At 42.6% G+C, this 18,501-nt stretch overlaps 1 protein-coding gene across 2 annotated transcripts in view; it reads left to right on the plus strand.

Moving 5' to 3' along the window:
• Positions 1–552: 552 nt before the first annotated feature.
• The window catches only part of LOC132384823 (transcription factor CP2-like), a 68,430-nt gene continuing 50,481 nt past the window's right edge, over positions 553–18,501 (plus strand). Inside the window, exons 1-2 of one of the 2 annotated variants that reach the window (XM_059956378.1) lie at positions 553–695; positions 11,684–11,835. In XM_059956378.1, the coding sequence (XP_059812361.1) occupies positions 610–695; positions 11,684–11,835 (238 nt within the window). In that variant the 5' untranslated portion in view covers positions 553–609. The remainder of the gene's footprint in view (positions 696–11,683; positions 11,836–18,501) is intronic. The other variant, XM_059956379.1, reaches the window with a different exon arrangement.

Below are 18,501 nucleotides of genomic sequence, written 5' to 3' on the forward strand. Positions count from 1 at the left end.
ATATAGCTGCAACATTACCTCTCGGCTGTTGAACTCAATCCCATGGTCGATGAAAGCCAATGCACTGTATGCTTTCTTAACCACAGGGTCAACCTGCGCAGCAGCTTTGAGTGTCCTATGGACTCGGACCCCAAGATCTCTCTGATCCTCCACACTGTCAAGAGTCTTACCATTAATACTATAGTCTGCCATCATATTTGACCTAAAATAAAATTCATTTCTGCTGCTTTGCCAGTGGTCATTTGTAATCTTATGACATAAAATGAAATTAAGTCAAGTAATTCAATGAAATAAGGAAAAGCAAAGTCATGCCAGAATTTTCTTTTTTCGAGTTTGATTTAAACTATTGCAAGAATATTTTGGACTGTTTGCCAGGATTTCCCTGGGTGTGGATGGATCATTCATCTGAAGTGCCTGAGGGGTTGTGTGACTTGTATTTGCATGCAAATTGCTGCATAGAACTTTCCACCCACTCCCTCCCACTGAACCTGTCCTGAGGCAGGATATAAGGCTTGGGCTCAGGTTCTCAGTTTCCAGCTCCGGCTGACGACCTGCAGACACCTACTGGCCCCTGGAACTTTACCGCAGCAGAAAATACACAGAAGAACCATGTTATACTGGCACAACCAGGCTGAGCATTACTGGCCAGCTCAAACTGAACACTACCACCAATATGTCAATACCAGTGCAGGCAGGTGAGTAAGGGCATGTTGTATTCAGCATGATCTAATTTATTGATGTGATATTGAGAGTTCTCTTTTTAAAAGATAAATACACTTTGAGATTTGCATTATATGATTGTAAGTGTCTTCTTGCAATGTTAGACTAAGAAAGAGCCCTCTAGAGTGCCACAACACTTGTCCCAATTACAAACTACAAAGTCACAAGGTCCCACATCACAAGGTTCAAGAACAGTTATTACCCTACGACCATCAGGCTCCTGAGCCAGTGTGGATAACTTCACTCACCTCAACGCTGAAACTGACTTCATAACCTACAGACTCACTCTCAATGACACTACAACACATGTTCTCAGTGTTATTTATTTACTATTGGCACGATTGGTCCTCTTTTGTTGGTCTGTCAGCCTTTATTATGTATAGTTTTTTTATAAACTCAGTTGTATTTCTTTATTTTTCTGTAAATACTGCTAGAAAATGAACCTCAAGGTATTATGTGGTGACATATATGTACTTTGATAATAAATTCACTTTGAACTTTGAAGGTAGGAGATGCAGAAGGTGAGCTGCAGAGAGCAAGGTCCCACAGACCAATTACAGCACTGTACAGGCGTTTTGGCTGTTGATGTTGTGCTGACCTTTCAGCATACTCTAAAATCAATCTAACCCTTCCCTCCAACATAGCCCTCAATTTATCTATCATCGATGAGTCCACCTAAGAGTTTCTTAAAAGTTCCTAATGTATCTGCCTCTACCACCACTAGCAGGGTGTTCCACACACCCGCCACTCTGTGTAAAATACTTACCTCTGACATCCCCTACACTTCACTCCAGTCACCTTAAACGTATGCCCTCTCATATTAGCCATTTCCACCCTGGGAAAAAGGCTCTAGCTATCCACTCGATTAATGCCTCTTATCATCTTGTATATCTCTATCCTCCTTCATTCCAAAGAGAAAAGCCCTAGCTCGCTTAACCTGTACCCATAAGTTCTGCTTTCTCACCTGATTAAGGACAGGTGGTTTCTGTTTGCAGGGAAGCTCCCTGGCACTTTTTCAAAGTAATACCAGGATAGTATTTCACGTCTGCCTGAAAGAGCCGTTTGGCCTTTAGTTTAAAGAGTTATTCAAGCATAAAACTATCTCAGTCCCATACCTGGCCATGTTTGTAGATGATGCAAAGATACATGGGGGGTGGGGGGGGGGTGCGGCAGGTAGTGTTGAGGAAGAAGGAACAGGACAGATTAGGAGAATGGGCAAAGAGGTGGCAGATGGACCACAGTGTCGGGAAGTGTGTAGTTATGCACTTTGGTAGAAGGAATAAAGGTTTAGACTATACTTTAAACAGGGAGTAAAATTCAGAAATCAGAGGTGCAAAGGTTACAGAGTTAACCTGCAAGGTTAACTTACAGGTTGAGCCGGTGGTGAGGAAGACAAGTGCAATGTTAGCATTCATTTCGAGAGGACTAGAATATACAAGCAAGGAAGTGATGCTGAGACTTTAGAAGGCATCAGTCAAACTGCATTTGGAGTATTGCGAGCAGTTTTGGGACTCTTATCTGAGAGGAGATGTTTTAAGGCCATTGGACACAGAGAAAAATTAGGTCATTCAGCACACTGAGTCAGCTCCACTGTTTAATCATGATGGATTTATTTTCCTTTTCGATCCCATTCTCCTGCCTTCTAACCCTTACTAATCAAGAACCCACCAACCTCCACTTTATAGCCAATGGTTTGATCTTCACAACCATCTGTGGCGATGAATTCCACAGATTCATCACCCTCTGGCTAAAGAAATTCTTCCTCATTTCTCTTCTAAATGGACATCCCTCTTTTCTGAGGCTGTGCCCTCTGGTCTTAGACCCCTCTTCATATCCATTCTATCTCGGCCTTTCAATATTCGATAGGTTTCAATGAGATTTCCATCCCCCCCCCCCCCCACCATCTTCTTCTAAACATCAGTGAATACAGGCCCAGAACCATCAAATGCTCCTCATATGTTAACTCTTTCATTTCAAGGATTATTCTTGCGAACATCTTCTGAACCCTCTCCAATGCTGGCATGTCCTTTCTTATACTATAAGGAGCCAAAAACTGCTCATAAATCTCCAGAGACAGAATACTGGCAATTCTATCAGTATTTCAGTCACTGACCAATGCCTTATAAAGCCTCAGCACTATAAGGTGGATGGAGGTAAGTATGGGGATGTCAGAGATAGATTTTGAACAGAGAAAGTGGTTGAACATGTGTTGATAGTAGAACCAGATACAATAGGGGCATTTAAGAGACTCTTAGATAGGCACATACAGTAGATGAAAGAAATATGGATGGCTACATTGGAGGGATGCATTAAATTGAAGTTGGAGTAGATGAAATGGTTGGCATAACATGGTGGATTGAAAGACCTGTACTGTCCTGCAATGTTCAATGTTCTATGTATATACTCATCCCCTAGATCTTTCTAACCAGCAGAGCATGGACCTTAACATTTATTCCATTGTTGACCATGGATGTTTATCCAGTTGTCAATTCACTGGGTGTAGAGGACTGATGAAGGGTCTCAGTCCAAAATGCCAGCGGTTTCTTCCCCTCCCCAGACCTACTTAGTTACATTTTTTGTGTTGGACTGTATACACTTTCCCCTTCAGAAAGTAGCATCAGCTACAGCAAAAATTCATTAAGTAGTTCAAATATTTTGTGTAGTTGACAATGCACAGACCTGCCAATGGCTGCACAGCTCTGAAACTAGGAGGAGGAGATGCTTCTGAAGTTACTGATTCCTAATTTATACCTATGGGTGCTAAGGCAATTTGAGTGAGATTCTGCTTATCTAAGGGCAATTCTGTCAGTATTTCAGTCATTAATGGTTTTCTAAGCAGTTCTGTCTGGTATATAATGGATGTATACAGTACATGCATTTATTTTAAATGGAATAATCCTTTCAAAAAAGAGAAGCAGGTTAAAACTACCTAGATGCATGGAACATTCATGAACTCAGGCCACTAATGATAATTTCAAGTTATCTTCTGTTAGGAACCGCAGAGACTGGAGATTAAAGAAATTTATCAATGCGAGAAACAAAATGCTTTGATCTGAGCACTAGAAGTTATGAAATACTGGGGGAGCTTTGCATTGCCTGGAATCAGATGTTTAAACAAGGTTCTCGTCAATGTAAAAGGGCTATTGATACCAGCTGAAAAGCAGTAACGTTATCCCTGGTGTAATATAAAATATTTTATGAGGCATTACTTAATAAGACAAACTTGTCACTGTTATGAGAGCTCCATCTTTTGCCTCTTCGCTGCTGCCACTGATAGCATAGAATCATAGTCATGAAGTTATAGAACAATACAGCACAGATACAGGCCCTTCAGCCCAACCAGTTCATGCTGACCATGATACTCATCCAACTACTCCTTTTCTTGCATTCATCCCATATCCTTCCAAAACCCATCCCTCCATGTACTGTATCTATCCAAGTGATTATTAAGTGATATTATTCTACCTGCCTCAACCACTTCCTCTGGTAGCTCATTTTAGGTGCTCACCACCCTCTGCATGAAGATGTTGCTGACAGATCCTTTTAATTCTACCTGCTCTCACCTTAAATGTATATTTCCTATTTTTAGCTCGCCTTCGTTGGGAAAAAGACTGAGTATTCACCCTATGTACCACTCATGATTTTATTCAACTTCACTCCTAAATCTCCTAAGTCTTATCATACCCAACCTCTCTTTGTAACTCAGGGCTCAAGTCCTGACATCATCCTGGTAAATCTTCTCTGCACTGTTTCCAGTTTAATCTCATAAATTTTCCATCACCCTTGCTGGCCTTCTCTAGTCTGGTCCAGTATGACACCTACCTCACGGAAATGCCATGGTCTTTCAGCTGGTCTGTAAAATAGCCTACGACAATTAGTTCAAGACAGTAATGGCACAACCTGTGTATAAATAAAGATTAATTGTCCAAAACTTTCCTAGTTCCATATTTCTTCTATGAAATAATCATCATCCTTTTAAACCCAACCTTGTCTTAATTACGCAAAATCTCATTCCTGATAACTCTAGCCTGCCAATTGTACATCTTTCACACAACCATCAAGAGCAGCTACTTCAGAGTTAATTTCTCCTCTTAAACAATCTGCTGGAGGAGCTCAATTGGGTCAACGTTTACAGGGAGAAGGCAGGAGAATGGGATCGAGAGGGATAATAAATCAGCCATGAAGGAATGCCAGAGCAGACTCGAAGAGCCGAAAGGCCTAATTCTTCTCCTATGCTTTATGGTCCTTATAGTCTTATGGGTCGAGCAGTGTCGGTGGGTGGAAAGGATTGTTGATGTCTGAGGTTAAAATATTGCATCAGGACCTGAAACATCAGCAATTCCTGCTTCCCACAGATGCCACTCAACTCATTGAGTCCTCAGACAGATTACTTGTTGCTCCAGGTTTCAACATTTGTAGATCTCTTGTGAATGAATTTCTCTTCTCTTTGCTCTTTTGGGGCAGTACAGCAGCATAACAGTTGGCGCAGTCACTTTACAGCGCCAGCAATCATTGATTGGCTCCTGCCGCTGCGTGTAAGGAGCTTGGACTTTCTCCTTGTGATCACGTGGTTTTCCTCCGGATGCTTTGGTCTCCTCCCACATTCCAAAGATCTGTAGCTAGGATAGGGTTAGTGAGCTGTGGGCATGCTGTGTGGACACCAGAAGCAAGGTGACATGTGCAGGCTGCTCCCAGTACAATCCTTTTGTTGACACCAGATGAAGGATTTCACTGGGTGTTTTAACATACATGTGACAAATAAAGTTTATCAGCGTCCTGATGAACTTTTGTTCATTGGGATCTCTTCTGGGAAAGGTATGACCTGTATGAAAGGGATGGGTTACACCTGAACCCGAAGGGGAATCAATATTTTTGCAGGCAGATTTGTTAGAGCTGTTCTGGAGGATTTAAGCTAAGTTGGCAGGTGGGTGGGAACCAGAGTGATAGGGTTGAGGATGGAGTAGTTGGTAGTGTGTAGTGAACCTGCTAGCAAGGAGAGGCAGATGATAGGACGACATTGCAGTCAACGGGATGAGATGCAATGTAAAAGGGGACAGAACTGAAAGGTTGATGAATACTGGACTGAAGGTGTTATACTTGAATGCACACAGTACGTGGAATAAGGTAGATGAACTTGTAGCACAGTTACAGATCGGCATCACTGAATCATGGCTGGAAGAAGATTATAGCTGGGACCTTAATATCCAAGGATATGCATTGTATCAAAAGGACAGGCAGGTGGGTTGCTCTGTTGGTAAAAAAATGAAGTCAAATAATTAAAAAGAGGTGACATAGGATCAGAAGGTGTAGCATCATTGTGGGTAGAGTTAAGAAACTGCAAGGGTAAAAAGACCCTGATGGGAGTTATGTACAGACCTCCGAACAGTAGCAAAGATGTGGTCTACAAATTACAACCGGAGATAGAAAATTCATTTCAAAAGGGCAGTGTTACAATAGTCATGGGGGTTTTCAGTATGCAGGTAGATTGGGAAAATTGCATTGGTGCTGGATCCCAAACAAGAAAACTTGTAGAATGCCTACAGGATGGCTTTTTAGAGCAGCTCATGGTTGAGCCAATTAAGGGGTCAGCTATTCTGGATTTGATGTTGTGCAATGAACCGGAACTGATTAGAGGGCTTAAGGTACAGGAACCCTTAGGAGACAATGATCATAACATGATAGAATTCACCCTGTAATTTGTGAAGGAAAAACTAAAGTCAGATGTATCAGTATTATAGTGGAGTAAATGGAATTACAGAGGCATGAAAGAGGAGAAGGCCAAACTTGATTGGAAGGGAACACTAGTAGGGATGACGGTAGAGCAGCAATGGCAGGAGTTTCTGGGAGCAATTCAGAAGGTGCAGAATAGATACATCCCAAAGAAGAAGAAATATCCTAAAGGCAGGATGATGCAACAGCAGCTGACAAGAGAAGTCAAAGCCAACATAAAAGCCAGAGAGAGGCCATATAATGCAACAAAAATTAGTCAGAAGTTGGAGAGTTGGGAAGCTTTTAAAAACAAACAGAAGGCAACTAAAAATCTCATAAAGAAGGAAAGGATGCAATACGAAGGTAAGCTAGCCAATAATATTAAAGAGGATACCAGAAGTTTCTTCAGATATATGAAGTGTAAAAGAGAGGTGAGAGTGGATATCAGACCACTGGAAAATGATGCTGGAGAGGTTGTAATGTGGGATAAGAAAATAGTGGATGAACTGAATAAGTATTTTGCACCAGTCTTCACTGTGGAAGACACTAGCGGTATGCTGCAAGTTTGAGAGTGTCAGGGGGCAGGAGTGTGTGAAGTTGCCATTGTTAGGGAGAAGGTGCTTAGGAAACTGAAAGGTCTGAAGGCAGATAAATCACCTGGACCAGACAGTTCTGAAAAATGTGACTGAAGAGAATTTGGAGGCATTATTAATGACCTTTCAAGAATCATTAGATTCTGGAATGGTTCCTGAAGACAGGAAGATTGCAACTATCACTCCACTCTTCAAAAAGGGAGAGAGGCAGAAATTATGGGCCAGTCAGTGTGACCTCAGTGGTTGGGAAGGTTTTGGAGTCGATTGTTAAGGATGTGGTTTCGGGGTACTTGGAGGCACATGATAAAACTGGCCAGTCAGCATGGTTTCCTCAAGGGAAAATCTTGCCTGACAAACCTGTTGGAATTCTTTGAAGAAGTAACAAACAGGATAGACAAAGAAGAATCAGTGGATGTTGTGTAATTGGATTTTCAGGAGGCCTTTGACAAGGTGCCATACATGAGGCTGCTCAACAAGTTAAGAGTCCTTAATATTATAGGAAAGATACTAGCATGGATAGAGCATTGGCTGATTGGCAGGAGGCAAAGAGTGAGAATAAAGGGAGCCTTTTGTGGCTGGCTGCCAGTGACTAGTGGTGTTCCACAGTCGTCTGTGTTAGGACCGCTTCTTTTTACATCATATGTCAATCATTTGGATGACAAAATTGATGGTGTTGTGGCAAAGTTTGTGGACGATATGAAGATAGCTGGAGAGAAAGGTAGTGTTGAGGAAGTAGAGAGGCTACAGAAGGACTTAGACAGATTAGGAGAATGGGTAAAGAAGTGGCAGATGGAATACAGTGTCAGGAAGTGTATGGTCATCCACTTTGGTAGGAGAAGTATATGGAGAGAAAATACAAAAATCTAAGGTGCAAATGGATTTGGGAGTCCAAGTGCAGGATTCCCTATAGGGTAATTAGCAGCTTGAGTTGGTAGTGAGGAAGACAAATGTAATGTTAGCATTCATTTCAAGTGGACTAGAGTATAAAAGCAAGGATGAGTCCCTTGTTTTGCCATGTAATACTTGTTCGCTTTTCTTGCACTCTCTCTAAGTTGTTAATTTAACATGCAAGGTGCCCTTTTCCTGCTACTATCAGGCAGGAGGCACTGAAGTCTGAAGTCTCACACCACTAGATTCAGGAACAGTTTATTTCCTATGACCATTAGGTTCTTGAACCAACCTACACAACCCGAAACCTGCCTCAGCAATAGAATACTGCAGACTGCCTCCTGTTTTGCAGTCTTTTTTCTCTCTTTAGTCATGTGTAATATATTTATTATTTATGTTTTTGTGCATCATCTTCTACAAGCAAGTTTTTCATTGTGGCTGCATCTCACTGTAATTGTGCATATGACAATAATTATGTCATCTCCTCCAGAACTGCCAGAATAATCAAAGACCTTTCTCACTTGGGACATTTTCTCTTCTCCCCTCTTCTAATGGACAGAAGAACTTCTGAAAGCATGTACCACAATTCTGCTGTTAGAAGAATAACCCAGCTTTGTTTAGTTTTGTTTTAGTTTGCTTTAGTTTAGTTTAGTTTTTTTAAAATTTCAATTTGGGTTTTTTTTCCATCTTTTTATTTTTTCCTATTTTGGGTATCAAGGGTTTGGGAGGTCAACTATATTGGTGCTAATTATAGCTTTTTTCATATGTTAATTACCAACAATGTTATCCCACTCCCTTTATTATTGTCATATAATAATCCCTATGATGATGATGATTATTATTATGTATTCACTTTTGAAAAACTCAATAAAAAGATTGAAGAAGAAAAGAAAGACTACTGAACAGACCTTGTCTGTGTGTTTTCACTCACAGAACTGTTGCTCACTGGGTGTTTTTTCTCTGATTTTTTCACCATTCTCTGTAAACTCTAGAAACTGTTGTGCATGAAAATCTTGGACAAGGTGCCCATAACTGCTCACAAAACTTCAAGTGTGGTCTGACAAACACCTTATAAAGCCTTGGCATTACATCCTTGTCCTGTTGAAATGAAAGCTAACATTGCATTTGCCTTCCTTACACTGACTCAAACTGCAAGTTAACCTTCAGGGAATCCTGCATGAGGTCTCCCAAGTCCCTTTGCACCTTTGATTTTTGAATTTCCTCCCTATTTAGAAAACAGTCCACACCTTTATTCCATCTGCCAAAGCACATGACCATGCTCGTCCCTACACTATAGTCCATCTGTCACTTCTTTGCCTATTCCCCAATTTGTCTAAGTCCTTCTGCAGTCACACTGCTTCCTCAACACTACCTCGCTCTCCACCTATCTTCATATCATCCCCAGACTTAGCCACAAAGCCATCAATTTCTTCATTAAATCATTAATGTACTATACAACATGAAAAGAAGCAGTCTCACTAGTCACTGGCAGCCAACCAGAAAAGATCCCTTTATTCCCACTCTTTGTCCCCTGCCAGTTAGCTATTCTTCTATCCATGCTTGCAATACCATGGGCTCTTATCTTGTTAAGCAGCCTCATGTGCAGCACCTTGTCAAAGGCCTTCTGAAAATCCAAATTAACAACATCCACTGACTCTCCTTTGTCTATCTTGCTTGTTATTTCCTCAAAGAATTCCAACAGATTTGTCAGGCAAGATTTCCCCTGTAGAAAACCATGCTGACTTTGGCCTGTTTTATCATATTCCTCTGAGTACCCCAAAACCTCATCCTTAATAATTGGCTCCAGCATCTTCCCAACCACTGAAGTCATTGGCCTATAATGTCCTTTCTTCTGTCTATCTCCCTTCTTAAAGAGTGGAGTGTAATTTGCAAATTTCCTGTCCTCTGGAACAATTCCAGAATCTAGTGATTATTGAAGGAATGTTTCTTCAGCTACCTTTTTCAGAATCCTGGGTTGCAGTCCATCTGGTGCCGGTGACTTATCTGCCTTCAGATTTTTCAGCTTCCCAAGCACCCTCTCCTTAGTGTTAGCAACAACTCTCAATTCTGCCTGCTGACACTCTTGAATTTCTAGCACACTACTAGTGTCTTCCACAGTGAAGACTGATGCAAAATACTTATTAAGTTCGTCCGCCAATTTTTTGACCCCTGTTACTACCTCTACAGCGCTGTCTTCCAGTGGTCCGATATCCACTCTCATCTCTTCTTTTACTCTTGATACATCTACAAAAACTTTTCATGTCCTCTTTTATATTACTGGCTAGATATTTCATCTTTTCTTTCGTGTGGCTTTTTTGTTGCCTTTTGTTGTCTTTTAAAAGCTTCCCAATCCTCTACCTTCCCTGTCAACCTACCTTTGCTACATTATATGCCCTCTGTTTTGTTTTTATGCTGTCTTTAACTTCCCTTGACAGCCACACTTGCCTTATTTTCCCTTTAGAATGCTTTTTCACCTTTGGGATGTGTCTTCTGCCCCTTCCAAAATTGCTCCCAGAAACACCAGCCATTGCTGTTCTGCCATAATCCCTGCTAGTGTCTCCTTCCATTCAACCGTAAACTCACTAATCAAAGGTAGTTGATACACAACACCCAATCCAGAACTTCCATTACTCCAGTGAGCTCAACCACAAGCTGCTCTAGAAAGCAATTTTGTAGGCATTCTACAAATACCCTCTCTTGGGATCCAGTACCACCTAATTTTCCCAATCTACCTGCATATTGAAATCCCCCATAATTACTGCAACATTACCCTTTTCTATCTTCATTGTAATTTGGAGACTACACCCCTCTATCCATGACTCCCCCACCATGGGAAACATCCTTTCCATATCTAGTCTGTCTAGGCTTTTCAACATTCGAAAGGTTTCAATGAGATTCCCCCCCCCCCGTCCTTTGAAATTCCTCGTATGATAACCCTTTCATTCCCAGAATCATCCTTGTGAAACTTCTCCAATGCCAGCACGTCTTTTCTAAAATAATGAGCCCAAAACTGTTCATGATACTCAAGGTGAGGCCTAACCAGTGCCTCATAAAGCCTCAACATCACATCCCTGCTCTTGTATTCTAGACCTCTTGAAATGAACGCTAACATTGCATTTGCCTTCCTCACCACCGACTCTACCTGCAAGTTAACCTTTAGGGTGTTCTGCACCAGGACTCCCAAGTCCCTTTGCATCTCAGATTTTTGGGTTTTCTCCGCATTTAGAAAATAGTCTGCACATTTATCTCTACTACCAAAGTGCATGACCATGCATTTTCCAACATTGTGTTTCATTTGCCACTTTCTGGCCCATTCCCCTAATCTGTTTAAGTCTTTCTACAGCCCACCTGTTTCCTCAACACTACCTGCTCTCCACCGTTCTTTATATCATCTGCAAACTTGGCAACAAAGCCATCTATTCCATCATCTAAATCATTTATATCCAAATTAAGTCCCTTTCCTCCCTCCCACCTACATGTCTACACAGTCCTTTAACAAGTCTCCACCCTAATAAATTTATAAATATTTTTATATTCATAAATAGAAAGCAATAGGCGGATCTTTATCTGTCTATTCATTTTGCCATCAAACCAATATATAGTCTACTTTTACAAAGCAACAATGCTATTTATGATTTCTTCTTAAATGATACACCCAGGAAGTGTTTGCAAGGCTGTCACACAAGGATGCTGCATCCAAAATCTCACTCGAGTGATGTAACTGAAGGTTTTCCTCTGCCCTGCAACATAAAGGTCGGGTTGTCTTCTTTCAGGGACTTGCTGCCACTACCTCTTTTCAAGCAAGAGGAGACCATGCTCTCTTCTGACCACGAGGTCACTGCTGTCAACTTCCAGTACATTTTGAGTGCCGCCACCTCACCTGTCGTGAAGCTGCACGAGGAGACGCTCACCTACCTCAATCAAGGTACAGTGGTGTGCAAAGAGGATGTATGAACCAAGACAGGAGATCAACTCCTAACACGGGCATCCACAGAAAATGCTGCACTGCAGCCCCTCAATAAAGGGTAACACACACAAAATGCTGGAGGAACTCAGCAGCATCTACGGAAATGAATAGAGTTGATGTTTCCTGAGACCAGCATTTTGTGCACGTTACTCTGGATTTCCAGCATCTGCAGAATCTCTTGCGTTTATGATTTGCTACCGCTAAGATTATCTTTCCGCCAGCTGTCTTTCTATTTATTCCGTGCGGGTGCCATGGTAACATAGCAGTCAGCACGATGCTGGAGTTCAAAGTTCATTTCTGGCGCTAATCTGTAAGGAGTGCTTACATTCTCCCCATGATAGTAGTTGATCAGCCATAATCTCAAAATGGCGGTGCAGGCTCGAAGGACCAAATGGTCTACTTCTGCACCTATTGTCTATTGTCTATTGACTGTGTGCTTTTCCTCCGGGTGCTCCGGTTTCCTCCCACAGTCCAGTGACGTACCAGTTAGTGGGTTAATTGTTCATTGTAAAAGTCTGTGATTAAGCTAGTGGTAAGACCATAAGACATAAGAGCAGAATTATACCATCGAGTCTACTCTGCCATTTAATCATGGTTGATCCTTTTTTTTAATCTCCTCCTCAACCCCAGTTCCCGTCTTTCTCTCCGTAACCTTTGATGCCATGTCCAATCAAGAACCTCTCAATCTCTGCCTTAAGTACATCCAACGACCTGGCCTCCACAGCTGAATGTGGCAACAAATTCCACAAATTCACCACCCTTTGGCTAAAGAAATTCCTCCTCATCTCTGTTTTGAAAGGGCGCCCCTCTATCCTGAGGCTGTGCCCTCTTGTCCTAGACTCTCCCACCATGGGGAAATTCCTTTCGAAAGGTTTCAGTGAGATCCCCCTTAACCTTCTGAATTCCAGCGAGTACAGGCCCAGAGCCATCAAATGTTCCTCGTATGATAACCTTTCGTTGCTGGAATCATCCTTGTAAATCTCCTCTGGACCCTCTCCAATGCCAGCACATATTTTCTAAGATGAGGGGCCCAGAACTGTTCTCAATAGTCAAGGTGGGGCCTCACCAATGCCTTATAAAGCCTCAGCATCACATCCTTGTTCTTGTATTCCAGACCTCTTGAAATGAATGCTAACATTGCATTTGCCTTCCTCACCACCAACTCAACCTGCAAATTAACCTTTAGGGTGTTCTGCACAAGGACTCCCAAGTCCCTTTGCATCTCAGATTCCTGGATTTTCCCCCCATTTAGAAAATAGTCTGCACATTTATTTCTACTACCAAAGTGCACTACCATGCATTTTCATTTCATTGGCCACTTTCTTGCCCATTCTTCTGCATCCTACCTGTTTCCTCAACATTACCTGCCCCTCCACCAATCTTTGTATCATCTGCAAACTTGGCAACAAAGCCATCTATTCCATCATCTAAATCATTGATATACAGCAGTAAAAGAAGTGGTCCCAACACTGACCTCTGTGAAACACCACTAGTCACTGGCAGCCAACCAGAAAAGGATCCTTTCATTCCCACTCACTGCCTCCTACCAAACAGCCAATGCTCTAACCATGTTAGTAACTTTCCTGTAATAGCATGGGCTCTTAACTTGGTAAGCAGCCTCATGTGTGGCACCTTGTCAAAGGCCTTCTGAAAGTCCAAATATACAACATCCACTGCATCCCCTTTATCTATCCTACTTGAAATCTCTTTAAAGGATTCCAACAGGTTCGTCAGACAGGACTTTACCTGAAGGAAACCATGCTGACTTTGTCCATCTTGTCGTGAATCACCAAGTACTCCATCACCTCATCCTTAACAATTGACTTGAACTTCTTCCCAACTACTGAAGTCAGGCTAACTGGTCAAATCAACACATACAAACAAGCCGGATGAACTCAGCAGGTCGGGCAGCATCCGTTGAAAGGAGCAGTCAATGTTTCAGGCTGAGACCCTTCATCAGGACTGAAGAAGGAGGGGGCAGGGGCCCCATAAAGAAGGTGGGGGGAGGGGGAAGGTGCAGATGAAAAACCAATCAGAGGAAAAATCAAGGGGTGGGGGAGGGGAAGCAGGGAGGGGATAGGCTGGAGAGGTGAAGAAGGAATGTAGTAAGGGGAAAGCACTATGGGTAGTAGAAGAAGGCAGAATCATGAGAGAGGTGATAGGCAGCTAGAAGAGGAGGCAGAGTGAAAGTGTGATAGGGGAAGGAAGAGGAAGGGAATTACTGGAAGTTGAGAATTCGACGTTAATACCAAGGGGCTGGAGACTACCCAGATGGTATATGAGGTGTTGCTCCTCCAACCTGAGTTTGGCCTCATCACGGCAGTAGAGGAGGCCATGTATGGACATATCTGAATGGGAATGTGAAGCAGAGTTGAAGTGGGTGGCAACTGGGAGATCCTGTCTGTTGTGTTGGATGGAGCTGAGGTGCTCAATGAAGCGGTCCCCCAATCTGCGTCTGGTCTCACCAATGTAGAGGAGGCCGCACCAGGAGCACCTTTCTGCTGCCTTCCTCCTTTCTTAAAGACTGGAGTGACATTTGCAATTTTCCAGTCCTCTGGCACTATGCCCAGTCCAATGAGTTTTGAAAGGTCATTTCTAATGCTACCACAATCTCTAATGCTACCTCTTTCAGAACTCTAGGGTGCAGTTCCTCTGGTCCACGTGACTTAGGTACCTTTAGGTCTTTCAGCTTTTTGAGCATCTTCTCTCTTGTAATAGTAACTGCACCCACTTCACTACCTTCACACACTACAACATCAGGTATACTGCTAGTGTCTTCCACAGTGAAGACTGATGCAAAATAGTTCATTTAGTTCATCAGCCACCTCCTTGTTCCCCGTTATTATTTCTCCTGCCTCATTTTCTAGCAGTCCAACATCCACTCTCATTTCTCTTTTATTTTTAACATATTTGAAAAAACTTTTACTATCAACTGTGATATTATTTGCTAGCTTGCTTTCATATTTCATTTTTTCCCTTCTAATGATGTTTTAGTTGCTCTCTGTAGGTTTCTGAAAGCTTCCCAATCCTCTATCTTCACACTAATGTTTGCTTTGTTGTATGCCCTTTCTTTTGCTTTTGCAATAGCTTTGACTTCCCTTGTCAGCCACGGTTGTGCTATTTTGCCATTTGATTATTTCTTCATTTTTGGAATACACATTTCCTGCACCTTCCTCATTTTTCCCAGAAACGCATGCCATTGCTGCTCTGCTGTCATCCCTGCCAGCATCTCCTTCCAATTTGCTCTGGCCAACTCCTCTCTCACACCACTGTAATTTCCCTTACTCCACTGAAATACTGTTACATCAGACTTTACTTTCTCCCTATCAAATTTCGAGTTGAACTCAATCATATTGTGATCACTGGTTCCTGAGAGTTCTTTTATTTTAAACTCCCTAAATGCCTCCGGTTCATTACCTAACACCCAATCCAGTATAGCTGATCCCCCAGTAGGCTCAATGACAAACTGCTCTAAAAAGCCATCTCTTAGGCATTCAACAAACTCATTCTCTTGAGATCCATTACCAATCTGATTTTCCCAATGGACCCGCATGTTAAAATCTCCCATGACTACCATAACATTGCCCTTTTGACTCGCCTTTTCTATTTCCTGTTGTAACCTGTGATCCACCTCTCAGCCACTATTGGGAGGCCTGTATATAAATAAAATCAACGTCCTTTTACCCTTGCAGTTACTTAACTCAACCCACAAGGATTCAACATCTTCCGATCCTATGTCACATCTTTCTACTGATTTGATGCCATTCTTAACCAGTAGAGCCACACCTCCCCCTCTGCCTACTTTCCTATCCCTCCGATATAATCTGTAACTTTGGACATTCAGCTCCCAACTACAATCATCCTTCAGTCATGATTCAGTGATGGCCACAACATCATACCTGACAATCTGTAATATTGCAAAAAGATCATCCACCTTATTTCTTATACTACACGCATTTGGATACAAACCCTTGAGCACTGTATTTGCTAACCTTTCTGACTCTGAATCCCTAGTAATTTGATACTTACCCCATTGGCTGCAACTAAGTCCCAACACCTGCTTGCCCTTCCTGACAGTCTGACTGCACGTTATCTTTACTTTTTTACCATCTGTCCTATCCTGAGTCCCTTCACTCTGGTTCCCACCCCCCTGCCAAGTTGGTTTAAACCCTCCCCAACAGCTCTAACAAACCTGCCTGCAAGGTTGGTCCCCCTTGGGTTCAGGTGCAACCTGTCACTTTTGAACAAGCCATATCTGCCCCAGAAAAGATCCCAATTATCCAAGAGCCTGAAGCCCTGCCCCTTGCACCAGCTTCTCAGCCATACACTTATCTGCCAGATCCTCCTGTTTTTACCCTCACTGGCACGTGGTAAAGGCAGCAATCCAGAAATTACTATCCGGAAGATCCTGCTTCTCAGCTTTCTAGCAACAAACACAAAATGCTGGTGGAACGCAGCAGGCCGGGTAGCATCTATAGGAAGAAGTACAGTCGACGTTTCAGGCCGAAATGTCAACTGTACTTCTCCCTACAGATGCTGCCTGGCCTGCTGCGTTCCACCAGCATTTTGTGTGTGTTGCTTGAATTTCCAGCATCTGCAGATTTCCTCGTCTCAACTTTCTACTTAGCTCTCTAAATTCTCTTTTCAGGACCTCTTTTTTAGGTTAAATTGTTGAGTTGCTGGGCAGTACAGATCGCTGGGCCAGAAGAGCCTGTTCTATGCTATAATCTCTTAAATAAATAAAAAAATATTGATTCGTGGGATGTGAGCATCACTAGCAATGTCTAAGTTCCATTGCACTTGGCAGCCGGTGCAGAGTCAGCCCAGGCAAGGATGACCGGCTTTCTCTCCTGTCAAACATCTTCTGTATTTTGCTATCCTTTAGTTTCATGGTTACAATTGCTGCGATGAGTATTTCATTAGTTAAACTTCACTTAAGTTAATTTTGGGGGGTGGGGTGTAGCGCTGCAGACGGGAGTCGAACTTGGGCCATTGGAGCTCTGAGACTGCGGCACTGACCTCTGCATTTCTGTGCCACCGCAGGATTCCTTCGTTTTTTTAACATCTGCAAAGTCCCCTGCTTTGAATGCAACCGATGACCGAGTCTCCTCTGCTCTCCAGGGTAGAGGGTACCAAAGGCTCCACACCCTCAGAGAGAAGAATTTCTTTCTTCTGTCCTGGGCAGCCTATCATTAGTCTGACCCCTGGTATAGTATTCCTCAGCCAGGAGAAACATATTCTGAACAGAGCACTCAAAGAATGTTGTATGTTTTAATGGGGATGCTTGTCAATTTACTGAATGCTCAAGAAAAGAGTTCAAGTCTGCTCAATGGTGGCCATTTGGTGAAGAATGTCTGTGCCTTTAGAAGAGTCTGCCCATACAACAAATGCATCATCCCCAGGACCAGTTTAATTACTGCTATTGTCCTAATTCTTTATTAAGTATGCATCTTCATTAATCACACTTTTTCTGGTAAACGATCACTGCAATCAATAAGTCCTTTCAGAGTTGAGCTTTTGAACTGCCTGTGTGAACTGGTATGTCTGTGGTGTGAACTGAATTCTCGAAGGTGCAGTGTGGCATGTACGGGTGGCAGGGCCCGGGCACAGAGGTGGGGAATGAGCTAGAGTTGGAGTGGGCTTGGAGGCAATGCTATGTGGGGGAACCGAGGCGAGGTGAGCAGAGGCAAGTTGGAGTCAAGGCAGAGCCCGGGCACGAGAGTGAATGAAGACCCAAAGTTTGTTCAATTTAAGTGCCAGACCAAATTGGAAAGGTCGGGAACGGGCTGAATCGAGGCGGCAGGGCCTGTGCACTGAACTGAGACTGTGCCACTGGATCGGCTGCTGGATTCCTGGCTGTGGACGCACTTTCATGGACTTCAGTTCTGAATGCTATTAGCTTACTTTTATTGTTTGCACCATTTGTTTCTTTTTCTTTCTGCATATTGGGTGTTTGACGATCTTTTTTTAAAGGGTTTTATTGGGTTTCTTTATTTTGTGGCTGCCAGTAAGGAGACAAATCTCAAGATTGTATATATACTTTAATAATAAATGGACTTTGAACCTTGAACTTCAATCCAGTAGTAAATTGGTAGAGATTTAAGGAGAAGTGCAGAGGACCTCTAAACTCCAAAGGACTAGAGTATAAAAACAAGGATGTAATGTTAAGGCTTTATAAGTTATTGGTCAGACTACACTGGGAGTATTGTGAGAACCTTTGGGCCCCTTACCAAAGAAAGGATGTGCTGGCATTGGAGAGGGTCCTGAGGAGGTTTACCAATATGATCCCAGGAATGAGGAATATTTGATGGCTCTGAGCCTTTACACGCTGGATTTTAGACAAATGAGGGGGTATCTCATTGAAACTGACTGAATATTAGAAGGCCTAGATAGAGAGGACATAGAAGGATATTTGCAATAGTGCATTAGCCCAGGGCCAGGGGGCACAGCCTCAGAAAAGAAGGATGTCCCTTTAGAATAGAGACAAAGAAGAATTTATTCAGCTAGATGGTGGTGAATCTGTGGAATACATTGTCACAGATGGCTGTGGAGGCCAAGTCATTGGGTATATTTAAAGCAGAGGTAGGGTGTTAAAGGTTACAGGGAGAAGGCAGGAGAATGGAG

This window comes from Hypanus sabinus, chromosome X1 (genome assembly GCF_030144855.1).
Source record: "Hypanus sabinus isolate sHypSab1 chromosome X1, sHypSab1.hap1, whole genome shotgun sequence".
Classification (NCBI taxonomy): domain Eukaryota; kingdom Metazoa; phylum Chordata; class Chondrichthyes; order Myliobatiformes; family Dasyatidae; genus Hypanus; species Hypanus sabinus.